At 26.1% G+C, this 18,279-nt stretch overlaps 1 protein-coding gene across 2 annotated transcripts in view; it reads left to right on the top strand.

Annotated features, from left to right (window-relative positions):
- The first annotated feature begins 595 nt into the window (after positions 1 to 595).
- Positions 596 to 18,279, top strand: part of LOC142322002 (protein fem-1 homolog B-like) — a 78,797-nt gene continuing 61,113 nt past the window's right edge. The window contains exons 1-4 of one of the 2 annotated variants that reach the window (XM_075360577.1): positions 596 to 1,193; positions 7,644 to 7,821; positions 12,307 to 12,510; positions 15,737 to 15,898. In XM_075360577.1, coding sequence (XP_075216692.1) covers positions 1,068 to 1,193; positions 7,644 to 7,821; positions 12,307 to 12,510; positions 15,737 to 15,898 — 670 coding nt within the window. In that variant the 5' untranslated portion in view covers positions 596 to 1,067. The remainder of the gene's footprint in view (positions 1,194 to 7,643; positions 7,822 to 12,306; positions 12,511 to 15,736; positions 15,899 to 18,279) is intronic. The other variant, XR_012755757.1, reaches the window with a different exon arrangement.

Raw genomic sequence — 18,279 nt, 5'->3', positions numbered from 1 at the left:
CTTAATTTGGTTTATTTAGGGAGATTAAAATAAATAATTGAATGTTTAAATTTGCAACATTAGTTTAGAACAACTGCAAAAAAAAACACAAAACCATGAAACTGAGGTCGTAAATAAACTACGTAGATAGAAATGTGCAAAACATAAAAAAACACGTAATGCGTATAACTCTTGGGTGCTAACGACTTTTCATGGTCTTTACGATATTTATAACGTGTCTATTCTTGACCGCCAAGGTATGAGTTTACTTACTTCCTAGAACACTTTGTCAATTCATACCAAAAATTGTTATTTTTTATACGAATATCTTACAAGCATTTAGATTTGCATATTGTTAACAATTAATCTCAGCTGATTACTTTTTAAATCACCTGGTCTATGATTCAGTTTCCTATTAAGATTTATTATTTTTTCAGTCATCACTTTCTTTGTCTTTCCGTAAATTACGCATTTATTAAATAGCGCTGTCCGAAGTCGTAATAAAAAAAAACATAAATAAAATAAACAAATAAAACTAATACAAGTAAACAATTAATTAAATTCATACCAAATTTTAATTTGATGTTAATTCTGAAAGTTAATTTATTTCCTCAGTCACCAATAACACAAATTTATAATTAAGAAACTTAAATAAAGAGAGAACATTTTCTTTAAACGTAACGGTGGCAAACCTTTTTACGACTTATTAATTATACAAAAAACTTTTGAACCAGTGCTTATAAAGCACGGAGTTACGGATTAACTGACTGATAACAGCTGCTAAAAATGAATTACCCCAGCTGTTTGCAAATGAACTCAGCTGATTTCTTTGTCTGCTCTTGAACTTTTTGATTTTATTCACAGTCTCCAAAACTGAGCGAGTTCACCGTGGTATTGAAATAACTTTGTTTTTATGTTTCGACCTTAGTGCTAAAAGTGATTCACAGTTGCAGGAAACGTATAAGGAGCTTTAAAAGTATCATTGAGAATGTGACGCTATGAAGTTGTGAATTTTTAGAGAAGTTATAGTTTTCTAAGTTAGTTTTATTTTTAATACAGTGCAGTTCTAAGTTCTTTCATACTGTATCATGACAGAAATATCACAGTGCTTAAAAAGTAGAGTGTATTATGCAGCAAGAGATGGTATGGCAGTTTCTTTATGTGCATTACTTGATGGTTTAAGTGAAGATTTGGTTAAGGAATTGTTAAATCAGGTTCGCTTATATTAACGTATATTTAATTTTTTACATGTACTTATTTGAAAAGTAATATTTATTTATTGTTTACATGTTGAGTAGATTCTCCTCTACATGCATTTATAACCTAATTTTCGATGTATTTTTAAATGTAGGTTGCTGCTGTTAGCGTGGTAGGTGCTTTTTTTAGGTAATAGGTTGTTGTTAATAGCGTTTTATAGTAGTGATCTAATTTCTGCTGTGAATAATTATTGAGTATTGCCCATTTTCCTTCTTACCTTTATGCCTCTGCAGTCAGTAAGGATTGTGGAATTCTCGATTAGATAAAATTTTAATTGCTCAACTAAAAAGTATTTATATTCATCTAGGTTAGATAGTTTTAAAATTATCTTGCTTTTATTTATAATGTCTGGTACATTATGTTTAATGTAAACACAGAGTTGTATGATCCATTATAGGTGGATAAAATTGTATGTAAAAAAGTTAAATTGAATTTTTGTATTAATGTTGTTTATATTTTTTAGTAAAATTAAAGCCAGTGACTTATTTGTATGTAGAAGTAGATTTTAAAGTAGAAATTAATTTTCATAGATCACTTCCAGAGATCTTATTGCATTGAGGTCAAGTAATATATTTCATAATTAAAAAACCTTTTACGGAATATACTTTTCAAAGGACTTATCCAAGTCTTTATAAGTTTTGAAAGTTTAAGAGATAGTAAGATGGATTAATATAGTTTAACATTAAAATTCTTTGTCCTTTATAACTGTTGAATTTTTATTTTGTCAGTTAGTTTGTATACATGTATTTTTCTAAAGTAAATATGTCATTTTTCACTTTTAAATAACCCAATTTCACTCCTTGTTCATATGCCGAAATAAGTAGAATCTTTTCCTGCACTTATATCAGATAGCTGTTAAATTTTCTGTTTAAGTACAAGGCCCTTGGCCTTATGATTTTCTCCAAAATCATAATGATTTGTTTTCTTGTCTATAATGATTGATTAGTGAATTTAGGAATTTTCCCTGTGCTTGCTGTTTTCCTTGATAGGTGCATTCTGGATATGGTTTTGTTTTATATTAAGAAACCATGAAATTTTTATTTATTTCTAATTTTTTAATTTAACCATAAAAATATTTTGTTTGTAGAATTGTTACATAATATTATTTAACTATTGTTTGTTTAAATGTGTTATTGAGTTTTATTGTACTTTTGGGATAGTATTAATATAATATATATTATTAATATTATTAGTTGTATATAAAGTGACCATCTACTTAGAATAGCCTGCTTAGGTCACAGTAGTCATCGACAAGCTAGCAGGTATGGTGTTGCAGCACTGAAATCGCAATGTAGTCTAGAGAAATTATTAAGTTCAGCAATAAATTTCACTGTAGTTTTCATGTTCATGTTTATTAAAAATGCCTAAGCAAGTCATTTATTTCCTATTAATTATATTAAAAGCTGCTTCTAGTTTTTAAGTTAGAATGCATGTAGAGTAACTTATTTTATCAATGGTTTATTATTTAAAATAATAAATAATTATTTTCTAACCATAATTAGAAAATTTAAATGCCTAATTTTTCTCTCTTAAGCTAGTAAAAGTAATCTTTATATAACGAATAGAGGAATACTGTACAAAATATGCAAAGTGCTTATCAGTAATAACCATGATGTATTTGATACGAAGCTGTAAAAAGAATTTATTATTATTTTTGGCTGAATACTAAAAATGAAAAACTACAATAACAGTTAGAGGAATTGAATAATATATGCATCATCAGAGTGTCTTATTCATCATTATTTAAAATTGTATTTCGCGTTAATTTTTCTAGTATCTGTGAGAATCAATTAAACCAAATGAGAAATTAATGAAATGTTAGATTTATGAGACATTAACTGTTATTTATATCAGCCAGTAAGCAAGCTCTCTTCCAATTGAGGACACATATACAAAGAAGGAGCTGTTCTAGATAGTGATTAAAATAAATTTAAAACTAGAAAATTGTCAAAAAAACTATTTAGAAATTTTTAATTTAAAATCTTAACTAGAATGACTGTTTCAGTTATTAAACAACATTCATTATCATTTGCTAATAAAAGTGAAAAATATTATGCTAATAAAGATATTAAAAAAATTTAATTGGTAACTGTAGGGAGTAACAAGGCAAAAAGCTAGATGTGTTAACTAAGACAAAGTGATTGTTTTTAAATTTTTGATATTTTTCACTTCCTTGGATTAATAATTTTTGTATCTTACATATTTTTTCTCTCTTTATCTTTAATTATCAGGTCTTATTACAAAACCACCAAAACCGTTAGATATAGAAAAGTGCTGTATGAGTATTCCAACCATAGAGTCTGTTTTACTGAAACATTTCTTACTGCAGTTTTTGTTTCTTATTTGATCTTAAAAAACATTAAGTTTAGGAAAGAAGTGAGTGAACTGGTTATAAGAGTCTAATTCCAGATATCAAACATTGTTTCCCAATTTTGTATATGGAAGAATATAATAACGTTTATAGAATAATATACAGCACCTATATATAGAATAATATATAGCAATAATATACAGTAAGATATTAATAACTTACTTTAGGCAAAAATAAAGAGTTGTTTTATCAAGTTGGACAGTAGATTGACAAAATATTAAAGAAGTGATTTAAGTAAATTAATTTAAAGATTGAATTAGTTCATGCTACTTCTTAATTAAAGAAAAATTCATGTTATAAAAAAAAACAGTTTCAAAAATACAAATATTTAGTAAAGATTTTTCCACCGAAATCCGATTGACTACTTTGTTTTTAAATAAAGCTGTAGCTGCGATGGCGTTAATATGTAAGTACCTAGTAAAGTTTAAAGAACTAATACAAACTTGAAAAAATTGTTTTTTTTTTAAATATTGATAGGCCTGAAAAAATATTACAAACATATGAAAAAATGTAGCCCACAAATAAAGAAAAAGGGCAAGAATTTTTAATTTTGATTAAAATAAGAAAAAGAATGAAGAGAAATTTTAATTAATAAATGTAATTTTAACTATTATTAAATCAATTATTATTAATATTAATAATCAAATATATTAATTATTAATAATAAAATAATTAAACATTATTAACATACAATAATATAATTAATTATTAATATAATTAATAAATTAATATTAAATAAACATGTTAATAATAATAAATATTATTATTAAATGATATTAAACATCTGCTTCTGAGAACTAGCTTAGTCTGTTGGGAATGTGGAAATTTTTTATTTTTCTATCAAACATTTTTGCATTGATTTTCAAGTATTATGTGAAAATTGATATGTTAAAGACAAGCTTTATGTTATACTATATTGATCCAATAAACATTGATCCAACAAACAAATAATGGAAATATTTTAAAATTTATCTTTATAACCTTATAATTTTTCATTGTAAAGATATTCCTCTGATGTTTTTTGGAAGAATAATGCTATGGAACCCCCCCCAGAAACTTCTTCTGGACATCACATAACTTCCTTGTACACCTATTAAATTACATATACACATTTTTTGCTGCACTTCACAAACTTATTTAATTTGAAAGTGAGATATGATCCTCCAATTCTTTAATAAAGTAGTTACACAATTGCTGAAATATTAGTTATTAACATCAAATATTTATACAATTATTAATTCAACAATCTTTGTTAGGATAGAGTAAAAATCCCTTTATTACTTGTATTACTAAATCAGTATTATTCGTATCTTTGCGAGTTACTCACAAAAATAGATAAAAATAATATAGAAAAATAGATAAATTAGGGGAAAAAAATAACATGAAGAAATATATCTCAAAAAAACGACATGAAGATTAAGAAAATGTTAACAAGCAAGGGAAGAATAAAAAATTAAGAGAAGATGATAAATTTAAAGAGGAAGAAAATGTTAAAACCAAAAAAAGAATAAAAAGATTAAGAGAAGATGACAAATATAAAGAGGAAGAAAATATTAAAACCAAAGAAAGAATAAAAAGGAAGAAAGTGTTGCAAAGAAAGAATAAAAACATTAAGAGAAGATGATTAAGACCAAGGATAGAATCAAAATACAAGAGGATGATGAGTTTAAAGAAAGAGAAAATTTGAAAACTAGAGAATGTGTACACAAATTAAGATCAGAAGAATTATATCAAACCAAAGAGCGATTAAATGATTGGCAACAAAAAACAAACGAAATGATGATCAACTTATAGAGACTATTGTCCAACAATATCAGAGGAGTTATGAATTAAAAGATAAGAATGTTTTGCAATTTATTAAAGATCAGGCATGTACGCCCCAGTGTATATGTTGTTCTTGTGAGGGTCTATTTTTCAGTCACTCTGTAAACTTTAATGTAGAAAAAATTAAACAGAAATTCCAGAATAATTAAATAAAATTAAACTAGAAAATCCAAAAATAATATGATTCTAAATTATAATATTCAATTAATATTAAATAATCAGATGTTTCACCATATCTATTACATATACACATATGTAATAATGCCTATTAAATTACATAAGCAAATTTTTAAAAATACATAAAATTTTATTTCACTAATAATTTCTGAATTTTCATATTGTTTTTTTATTGTTATTGAATAATTATTTATTGTAAAACTCTTTTACAATCACTGATTAATAATTATTAATAAATCAGTATATTTAAATTAAAAAAAAAGTTAAAAAAGATAAATTAAAAAAAAAGAAGAGAAAAGTCTGATTCAAACCGATGTGCCTTCCCTTGTAAGATCCAAGTATTTCATTAATTAAAATTTTATTTGGCCATAATTCTGCAACCAATGAAAATAAGTACCACTTATGTATGATATATCGTTAAAAAGCTCTCAATGTGGGCTTATTACTGCAGTTAAGGAAAAGTCCAAAATCCAAATTGTTTTGGATCTTTGCAAATACTATTTGCAAAGATAAGAGTATTTTGCATTAATCATAATGCGCATGGGTTTTTAATTAATATTTCATACCTGCATAATTAATATTTAAAAATATTAATGGATATAAAATTGATGCATATAACCTCAGAATGGAACATCTGATTGGTTTTGATGATTGATGGAATTCTATTGAATGTATGAATAACAATACTCTTAATAACAATACTCAATCCAAATTGTTTTGAATTTTGGGCTTTTTTTTGGACATTTTTGGTTCAGTCAATTACAATCAAAAGGGGAGGTGAACAACTAGATGTTACAATAGTCCTAAATCCAAAATTTCAACATCCTACAGCTAATTGTTTTTAAGTTATGTTAGATATGTATGTACGTATAGATGTCACACTGAAACTAGTCAAAATGGATTCAGGGATGGTCAAAATGGATATTTTCATTGAAATCTGAAAATCAAAATTTTTGCGATCGCAATACTTCCTTATTGTATTGTGATCGTAAAAAAAGAATCATAGAAAATCATGTATCAAGTCATAATAATTAAGGTTTGTTAAAAAATCATATATCAATCTAATTGGGAACCCCCCACCTTTTTTCAGTCCTTTAAAATATTGTATTTAGTAATGTAATAAATTTTAGTGAATTGAAGGTGGTGATTAGTGATGGTTAAACTTGGACCCTTAAATCATCATCATCTATCATTTTAAGTCATCTACTATTCATTAACATACAGCAGTTTGTTCGCGTTTTATATGTATGGTGTGCTTATGTGCTAAAGAAGAAAATCAGAAAAAGTAACTATTCTATGTTACTAATTTTCTAAAAGTTATAGTTTAATCATCATCATTAATCTTCTTCTGATGTTCAGTCCAGTTATTGTATTAAACACATAACGTTTATTTATTTATATATTTTTTTATGAAAGCAGGCTTTTTATTAGTTTATTCTGATAATTCGAAAACTGTTGGGAAAAATTAAGATAGACTTAAGAAGAAATTATACTTTAAAGTAAGAAATATTAATGGATATAAAATTGATGCATATAACCTCAGAATGGAACATCTGATTGGTTTTGATGATTGATGGAATTCTATTGAATGTATGAATAACAATACTCTTAATAACAATACTCAATCCAAATTGTTTTGGATTTTGGGCTGTTTTTTGGACATTTTTGGTTCAGTCAATTACAATCAAAAGGGGAGGTGAACAACTAGATGTTACAATAGTCCAAAGTGCAAATATAATTGCACTTTTTTTGGAGAATTTTGTGTTAAGACTTGAAAATATTCTGCAAATAGTATTTGCAAAGATAAGAGTATTTTGCATTAATCATAATGCGCATGGGTTTTTAATTAATATTTCATACCTGCATAATTAACATTTAAAAATATTAATGGATATAAAATTGATGCATATAACCTCAGAATGGAACATCTGATTGGTTTTGATGATTGATGGAATTCTATTGAATGTATGAATAACAATACTCTTATTTGAATTATTATTGTTGTTAATGTTTATTGTTGGTCCATCTGTTACAGGAAGTATTAGATGAAGAAGGTCAGCACTGTACTCCACTCATTGTAGCTGCAAGAAATGGACATGATAAAGTTGTCAAAGTTTTTCTTTCTAAATTTCCTATAAATATAGAACAAGAAGGCTCTGTTAAAATTGACAGTTATGTTATAGAAGGCGCAAGTGCACTATGGTGTGCAGCTGGTAGGTTTGCTTGTAGTATTTATTTACATAACATATAAGATGGTATATTTTTTTAATTTATAAGGTAAAGTGATTTTATGTTGAGTGTTGGTATATTTTCAGTAGTTTAACAAAATAAAATTAATCCTTTTTAACTAACTTGTTTCTAGTGTTAGAGACCTTTACAGCTGTTGCTAAATTTGATTGAAAACTGAGAATAATTATGTAATGACAGAAGTTTCTAGGTCTGTTGCTTATACACTGTATGTTTATTGTTTGAAATTTTGAGCGGTTGTTTCATCATTCAAAAAAATAATGAAATTAAGTAAAAAAATTTTTTTTTTAAGTGTTATTCTTAAAATAAAAATTACAAAAATATTTGAATAACTGCAAAATTTATGTTTACAGTTGTTATTATTAGTAACCACTTTATTGATTTCAGTTTTCTGTCTTATTGAAATAACTTTGTCCTGACAAGTTTTTTGTGTTTTAAAAATCAAACATTAATCCAGTGTATTTATAAGCACTAGTAATTACACTCATTCCTCTATAATATGATAGTTCTTGTGACAACTTTAATGTCTCTGGAGAAGCAACTTGGAATTTGATTGTTTGAAGTAAGAATAAAATACCAAGATCTAAATCTTGTTAGACAAATTGCTTACTGTAGTTCACAAAGATTAAAGAGCACTGGGTGCAGTTTGATTATATATTGCTAACATTTTTTAGTAGCCATCATAGCATTTGAGGCATATTAACAAAAAAATTATCGTTAATTCTATAATTAATTGACTTTTCAGTAATAAACTTTCATTGTTAATATACCTTTTTTAAAATAATTTAAGAATGTTAGCAATGTTAGGTACAAATAAATTGGAATATTCCTACTTTTTCTGATTGATTCAAAGAAGATAGGTGGCTAAAATTGGGTCTCCCATGGATTTTGAGATCTCCATTTATACTGATTTATAAGTTAAAGCTACATTATTATTACTATTGTATAATGTTTGTAATACAAAAATATATAGAGTATTTATTTGATTTGCTATGAAAGAATTATTATTGTTAGCGCAGTTAGTAATCACTGTAAAAAGATGTATTTAAGTTTGTTAAAACAGTAAATTAAAAATTTTATCCTAATTAAATAGAAACAGAAATTTTATGAAGATTGTAATATCACAGATTTCGTCCTAAGTTACTGCAACTAAATTTTTCATCCTAGAGCAACAGGCTCTTTATGAGAATCGAAACTTGGGAAAAAAGTGTGATTCCGGATTTCAAAATACAGTTAAGTTAATCGTATATAAAGTTTAAAAATAAATATTTTTGAAGAAATATACATTTTTATTAAAATATTTTTTTTTACTTTATTAAATTTTTTTTTACTTAATTACAATTTACATATAAAACAAGTGTTATTTAGTCATCTGTGTATCATATAATTTTGTTGTAAAAAACTATACTTGGGCAGGACATTGGTATGAACTTAGTTGGATTAAAATTTTATTGCTACACATTTGCAGTTGTATAGGTATGGTTTGTTTTGTGCATGTTTATGCTGTACTTAAGCTAAGGACTTTTATTTTAGTTTGTATTAACAATACAATATTATAAAATTGAAAGGTACAGGTAATCTTTATAGAAGAAAAAATTAATTGACAGTGATTACTTGTTTCTATTTTTTCTGTTTGTCCAAAATTTTGACAAATATTTTTGTTTAGTGTTAGTATTTATTTTTTAACATGAGTTAACAATTTTATCTACATCTTTGTTCATAGAGTACTTACACATCAATGAATAATAAAAAAAAAAATCTTGTAAGTGAATTTTCACTACGTTAAGAACTAAAATTTTTCTTTGCTGAATTAAAAAAGAGATTTATTTTGCTGCCTTGTCTAATTGAATTTTCAATTCAGTCTTGCTTCATTCATTATTAATCCCATTTTTATACTTGATTCCTTCTTTTATCTTTTTTGACTTTCGAACCTTTCAGTACATCTTACAGTTGCCCTTTTATATTTGTTTTAGTAAGTTTTCTAAATTATATTTCTTTCAATTTACTAAAATTAATTAAAAATCTATCATTTTATTCATCCAAATTTATCATTGCTTTTTCTTCTTTGCCCTGTAAAGTATTTTTACAGTAGTTTCCTGTTTCTAAAGAATGTTTTTTTTTCTTTTGATGTATTAATAAAAAAAAAATCAAATTTAGTGTAGTTTACTTACCATAGTATTAGTTAAAAGTTAGTTTACTTAGAAACAAATCAATGTTAGTAGTTTACCTACGATCTGTCTATAGATGAATAATAGTGTAGTGTTAGTTTACTTAATATCATTGAAACATAATTCAGTTTGATCAAAATTCATAATTTACATTAAGATTTAGTAGTTTTTTTATGGTTAATTTGATTAATCTGGTGAATTAAATAAATATATAGCAATTTATTAATTATACTAGTCATTTTACATATATTCCATATTAATATTTTACATATTGAAATGAATTTATTGTTTAAATAATCAAAACATATTGCTGTTAATTAGTCGAGGTTAGTGAGCAAAGCAAGTTTAGATTATATTTGGTTAGAGTATACTGATTCTGTGTACTGACAAATTATACATACGTCAGCATAACCTAACCAAACATAACCAATGCTTGCTTCAGTTGCTAACCTCAATTTAACATTAAATATATAAATTATATATGTATTATCACTATACATTAATTAAATTTTCCAACATTGGAGGCTTTTATACATATTAATTTGTAATTGTTCATTCATTGTAATTGTGCACTCATAATTGTGTATTAATCAAGTTTATTGTAATATATGTACTAAAATAATAATTTCATTATCTAAAGTATATTATAATAGTGCAGAATAATTCATTTAATTTCAGTAACTGAAATAATGACGTAATCTCTACAGTTTTAAAATTTCACTACATTTTGTATTATAAGTAAGTGAAATTATTTATGTTTCTTTCATACATATCTTGTCATTGTACGTTCAGTATTTAATATTTCTATTAAGATATATTAATTTGCTATGTAAACAGTTTTATAGCTGAATTGAATTAATCATGTTGACAAGAAAAGAAATGTTAAGCATTCTTTAAATTCTCAATCAGTTCTTACTTTAAAATTTAATGAATTTTGTTGTAAAATAAAAACTATTGAATAGTTTGAAATGAGTGGGCAAAAAAGAATGAAACGGGGAGAATTCATATAAAATATTCCTCTTTATTGTAATTTATAAAAATTTGTATTTATTTAGTGATATTCTGGTACATTATTCAAGGTTTATAATATCCATCCATACAACCTCCATACAGATGAAATTTAAAAATAAAATAAAATTTAAAAAAATAAAGTTTCTTCATAGTTTTTCTATCTGTCTTATGAATTTCATGTTGAATTTATTAATATGATGCATTCTGGGCCATTTTTCAAAACATGCCATTTAAAAATGCATTATGAAATGTTTCTAATGTGACTAGTTACCATAAACAAAAAATGTATATTGAAAGATACTTTTGATCTACAAATCTGCGTTTCTTATGAACTGTTTTAAAAGAAATAAACTATAGAAACTTCATTTTGCCTGGAGAAAGAACATAGGATTAGTCTGTTTGTCTTGCAGCAGAAAATGTTATACAGAATTTAACCCTTACTATCTGATATATAATGTTCCAAGTATATGTTGTTGTTAATAGATATTAAAAAACCAAAAACAAATCCTTATTTTAATCTCAGATTTTTATTAAAAGATTTTCTGAAAATTTCATTTAGAATAAAATAAATACACATTGATAAAATGGTACTTAATATAAAGTTATTGATAAATTAGTTTTATGTAAGCAACTAACTGCCGTAGACATGCCTCTGCAGCTAGGTCCCCTGGACGTGTTCCCCCAGCAAGCAGCATCTCTAAATGTGATTGTTTATTAGGTGTCTAAAATTGATTACCTCTTGTGTAAAAATATTTTTTTTTGAATGATGAAAATTGATATAATGAAAGTAAAATTAGAAATTTAACTCCAGAAATTAATACTAACGAATCGGGATTTTCTGCTAATGATCAGTACATTCGGGTGCCTACTTTTTTGTTTGGTTATAGTTCATTACTTTACGAAGAAAAACAATTACATAAATAAAATAATATATTTTTAATATACATTTTGCATATATATGTGATTTATCGATTTATAATAATATAAAAAGTGTACACCTGACCACCACAAGACATGTACTAATGAATTGGGATTTTCTGCTAGTGATCAGTAAATTGTGATGCTAAGCTAAGGGGGTTGGACACACACACAGACCCACTTATAAATGCCCTTTAGTAGGGTAGGATTTTATATTTTTTTTAAATTGTTTTTATTTTTAAATATAAAATCCTTGTTTGGTGTTGTAATTAATTGCTTACTTATAACAAACAAATATTTTTTTTTTAAAGTTTGATTAAGGGTTATGCTTCTTAAGAAGTTTTTCTGTTTTAGGAGCTGGACATTTAAATGTTGTCAAAACATTAGTAAAGGCGGGTGCAAATGTTAACCATCCTACATTAACAAATTCAACGCCTCTTCGGGCAGCTTGTTTTGATGGACGTTTAGATATTGTGAAATATCTTACTGAACATGGCGCCAACATACATATTGCTAATAAATATAATAATACTTGCCTTATGATTGCGGCTTATAAAGGTATATAATTATTGAGTTATATAAATGTATTTTATTTTTTAATTACTATGCATATATGTAGATCCTCTTTTTGTATTAGTTTCTATGTTCTGATTGTTGAAGTAATAGTAAAGTAAAGATGTATTGAAGTAGTAGTAGTAGTGTAATAAGATTGTTGAAGTAAGTAATTTTTTTATTAGTGTATGTTAAGCTCTTCAAATTTAACCTTACTTATTAGACAAAACTTCTTTTTGGGACTTACATCTCATCACCCTCTTTTGAGCATTGAAGGGAAAATTGCTCTTAATTTCCATTTATTTATTGTAAATTGTTTCAATTACTATTGTTTAATGTGTTTCATTTATATTAGGAAGTTGTGGTCATGTGCAAACCTTAAGTTGTTGAATTATTTTTACTGTATAAAAAAGAGCAATCCATTAAATAGTTGCTAACATGTGCATTTGGTGATTTATCGTTCTAAAACTTTTATGTCCTTAAACAATGTAATAGACCTGTCCAGTTTTAATAGAAAGCCATCTGTTCAGTTGACAGCTTAGACAGATAGATAATAAGGTAGGTAGATGAGGTTTATTAGAAACTGGGTACTATAATAATACCTTTAAATAGAAGGGAAGTTAATAGAGATAGTTTTTTTTACTAAAATTGACAGCTATGTGCAACAAATACAGTAAGTGCATTTTGAGGTACAACAAAAACAGCTAAATCTTTTACGACCTGAAACATGCAAAAATGCAGAAACATCTTACTAATGCACCATTTTGAGATTTTTCTTCTTTTTTTTTGTTCGTAACAAAGAACAAATTTGATGATTATAGCAGACATTAAAAAATACAGTCAGCCTTTTGTAGAGTATTGTTTGAATCAATAATCAAACTTGTTATGATTGTAGCCAGGAAGCAAAGTTACTTTTTATAATTTGATCTGTCCAGTCTCAGGGTAATTTTCAGTAAGAGTGTTCTTAATTTCATCATAGTGACCAAAGTGTATCAGTTTCATGGGCATTCAATTCCAATAAAATTATCTGTTTCTTCCACTTGATTATTCTCTGTCATGGAATAGTAATGATTACAGTTGACTGATGTTTCAATGAATACTTTCAAGAAATTTTTATGATTATCAATTTTTTGTTGATTCTTATCTCTGTAATTCATTTATCCTTTTGTTTCATAAAATTTCAGTAAGTTTAATGTTTTAGAATTAAAAAAAATATATTTTCTGCAATCAGTTTATATAAATAAAATATTAATTATAGAGGTCTATAAAGTTTAGCTCACCCCAGTATATTTCTTTTTTTTAAATTTTATTCTGATATAGTGAAGACCAGCCTTGGATTAAGATTAACGAAATGTAAATTAAAAGTTGGAGTTTGTAAGAGAATTATGCTAGAATAGTTGTGTTTACAAACATAGTGCTTGTGTAAGTTAATTTTTTTAAGATTTTTATTTTTTTTTTGTTGAATGCCATTTTTTTTTACTTTTTTTATTGTTTGTATTGTATTGTATACACATACAAAATTTAACTGAAACACTGGTGTTACGATGGTATATTTATTTTTGACGTTCATTGTCAGCCAACTTGGCAGAAGTATATATGTTGTCTTTGTTAATTACTCGAGTCTGCTAATTTAGATAAATTGCCTTTAATTAGATGTAGTTTAAAGAATTGTTTGACTTTATTAATTATGCTGCATTGTTTATTTTAAAAGAAATAATTTAAGATCAATTAATATTTTACTTTGATGATGAAGATATGCTTCTGTATTTTTAATAAAAAGTGGATTTTTTGCTTTTAATTGTGTTAAAAATTTTTTTTTAAGATCACCATTCTATAGCTAACAAACTCTGATTTGGATACTAAGTACAGTGGTAAGAAGGTTTGTAGAATGAGACCTCAACTGTTATAATTATAATTCAGCTCTTGAAATCTTTCTTTTCTTTAGAAAAGACAAGGGACTTACCCTTGTAAAATATATATATATATATATTTTCATTATATCAATACAGTAACAAATTTATGTTTATTATAAGCGATCTAGGTCTTAATGTTTCATTATCTTAAACATTTTTCTTTGGTGTACAGTCTTTGATTTATTAACTCTTGTATTCATATTATAGATTTTTTATTTATTTAGCATTTGTTTAAATGGAATAATTGATAAAATCTAAATAAATGAATATACAGTATGTTCTTTTTGTTAAGAAAATATGTTTTTCATTATTAAATTTATATTGTAATTTGGTTTTACATAAGTTACATATTGTTGTGTAAAATTTACACAGTGTCTGAGTTGAAATGTCAGTGGTCTTAAATATTTTATGAAAAAATTTGTTTATTGCTAGTTGAGTGAGTTACTGTAAAACATAAAAGTGGAAGTACGATGCCCTTTTCCTACTTGGCAGATTGCTATGAGTAAGTGCCAAGAAAAGTTCATTTCCTTAGGTTCTATTTTTGAAGTTTTTTTATTAAAAGGCAATGTAGGGTTATTAATTTATATTTTTTAATAAAAGTATTTTATTTTAAATACGATTGGTTTGATTTATTAGTTTATGCTTAAGTATGTATTGGTAGAAAAAATGCATTAATTTTGAAAGAGATTTATTTAAAATTTTTTTTGTTGGATAATGATCGATCATACAAGCTGTTGCTTAAGTGATCTGTTTTATGAAAATATGATCTATTTTATGAAAAAAGTTGGCTTATCAATTTCAGCTAATAAATTGCATGAATCATTCATATTTTATTCAGTTTTATGAATCATTGCTAACTATACTATATTTTTCAAAAAATATAGAGCTACTCTGAAGAGTTATACCACATGAACAATTTAATGGTGAAATATTGGGTTTATATTGGTTTATTGAGTTTATTACTAAGCGTTTTAACTAATCATGTTTGTAAAAATTTAATTAATCAATATTTATTCTTTTCTGTGCAGTATTGTGATTTAGTTTGTTTGAAGAACACAGAGAAGTTATGGAAAATTACACTTAAAGTGCACCCTGTTTTATTTGATACTTTTACAAAATTCTTTCTTTTATCATTGCAGATAGTAATTTTGTGTAGATTTTAAGTGCTTTTGTTATTATGGAAGTAATTTATGATGATGCCTTTACTATGTTAGATACGTACCATGACTAATGTAAATTATGCACTTAAGTATGTGCTTAAATATTTCATGTAAAATTTTGGGAGTTGATAATATATGATTTTTTTTCTTTATTTCTAGGTCATTTAGATGTAGTAAACTTTTTGTTAGAGCAAGGTGCTTATCCAGATGAGAAAGCACATTGTGGTGCAACTGCCATGCATTTTGCTGCTGAGTGTGGTCATGTTGCAATTGTGAAGGAGTTGCTTGATTATGGTGCACAAATTACAAAAAATGAATACGGTATTATTATTTCTCATGTTAAATATTTTTCATGTATTATCATTTTATTCTTATTTATTCATTTTGTTATACTGTTTATCTAGACTCTGAATATTTTAACTCTAAGGGATGGTAAATATTTTTACTGAAAGTTAGAAACAAAAAATCATTGTTATAATAAAGAAAACTAAAATTACCGTAGAAGCAGCAGAATTACTTCACATCTGTTTATTACAAACATAGTTGATGTATTTGATTTTCAGGTATGATGTTATACTGCATTAGCCTTCTTATAAAACCGGATCTTTAAAATAATATGCTGTGTTGTGTAGTTAAGCTGAAGAAGAGTTTTATTATAACAGCAGTAATAAATGCTGTTCAAATTGACAGGTGCACTTTATTTGAGACACTATGTTTTAGCGATATTGACAGTTAATACTTGTAGGATTAGGGTTACTTTATTTTATCCTTATTGTGGAATACCCCATGATGAAGCAATTAGAAATTTTTTAGCCTTTCAGTACTTTTCTTCATTATTTTTTGTCATCTTACTGACAGTTGTGCATTTAAAATTTACAATTGCTCTAGAGTTTGAGGAATACTGATACCTTGTTATAATATTATAAAACTTCTGAATAACTTAAATATATTCATTTATTGGTTTAAGATTAGATTCAATTAAATTAATCTACAGGTTACAAGCATTATTACAAATTGATATTTGCATACAACACTTTGATAATTCCTAAAGCAAGGTATTAATACAAATTAATGCTTTCATTGTCAATATCTGGTTTTCTGGATGTCGAAAGTTTGTGCATAAAGTGCAGATATCATGTTTAGGGGATATTTAGAGTTTGTGCTGATGGTACCAGTGTCCAGTTTTACGGATGTGTAAAAGATAAATAAAATGCTAGGTATATGTTTCATGTCAGCTATTTATTACAAGCAAACATTCTTTCTATAAAACAAAAGTTATGTCATACATCTCAGCTGTGTTAAGGTCATATTCATACATACATACATCTATATATATATATATATATATAAAAATCTCAGCAATAAGTATGAAATAAAAATAAAAAAATAATTTTTCTTGTGTGTTAAATTAAGTCAATTTTTAGTTTAAACAAGGTAATTTAAAAAGAATGTCATTGAAATTGATGGATAACTAACAAAGTTTTTAATTTAATCTAAACAAATCTAAAATTGACAGAAACAGCCATTTGGGCAAATGACTTTAGAAAAATGCCTGACACTTTTGATATAGATGTTTTGAAAAAATAACTTGTACTGAAAGAATTAACTGTTTTGACAAAAAAATGTTGTTACTTAAATTTTTTTTCCCAAAAACTTTTTTGATTTCACTGATTTGATTTTTACTGTCTTCTTCTACCACCTCTGTTAATTAAAATCATGGGTTCTGAATTGAACTAGTGCTGTCATCTTTATCCTACACCATAGTTTACATACTGTTTAATAACTATGTTAAATTAATATGATTGATATGATAATTTAATACATATTATGCTGATTTAACGTACATGATGGTTCATCAATTCATGAATATTGATTTTGTACATACTGTTTTAAGTCAGAGTGTAAAAGAAGAAATTGAAATATCTAAAGTCAGGTGATTGAGTTGATCAGGGAGTTCGTCCTGCTGGACAATCCAACATCCGGGAAATGTTTCCTTTATGTAAACCTGAACAATTAATCTCAATATCGATGTGCACTGTTTTGATGGAAGCAAATGTTTGGTTGTTTGTGTATTGTATAACCCTCTAACATGTCAAGGTGTTTGTGGTAGTAGCTCAGCAAAGAAGAATATTTTGGTCATCAACAGTCATTGTGCTTAACATAATAGCCCAACTTTTAGGCTATTGCTTTCTTTTTCTAGAAACTTCATGATGGGTGTCTGTGGCCCAAATCCAGTAATTGTCAGAGTTATCATGACTGGTTAATGTGGAAAGTTGCTTCATCAAAAAATATTTTTTTTTGTAAGAAAAAGTTATCTTTGTTAGTTTTATCAAGAAAGCACACAGTAAAATGATAATGTCATTACAATTTCAGCATATATTGAATACCACATTGGATTTTTTTATGCATGTACTTTTTAAGTTCTTACATATAATCTATATGACCAAACCATCAATTGTAGTATTCCCAATTCAAAATTCTTGTGCAGTTTACCTTGGCTTCTTGTAAAATTTTCTCTCACCTGATAAAAAATGTCTTTGGCTGTGGTCAGCACTTTCTGTATTCTTAGATTAGTGATATCAGTTTTATGAAATCCTTATTAGGCGAATTATGGCTGTACTCAAATTCTTTGAAGAGTTATTATAGATTTTCTTTTTTGAAAACATAGAACATGCATTGTTTTATTTTGCTCAGTAGCAGTT

The sequence above is a fragment of the Lycorma delicatula genome, chromosome 3, assembly GCF_047948215.1.
Source record: "Lycorma delicatula isolate Av1 chromosome 3, ASM4794821v1, whole genome shotgun sequence".
NCBI classification, from domain to species: Eukaryota; Metazoa; Arthropoda; class Insecta; order Hemiptera; family Fulgoridae; genus Lycorma; species Lycorma delicatula.
This window is presented reverse-complemented; position numbering and strand designations above follow the sequence as displayed.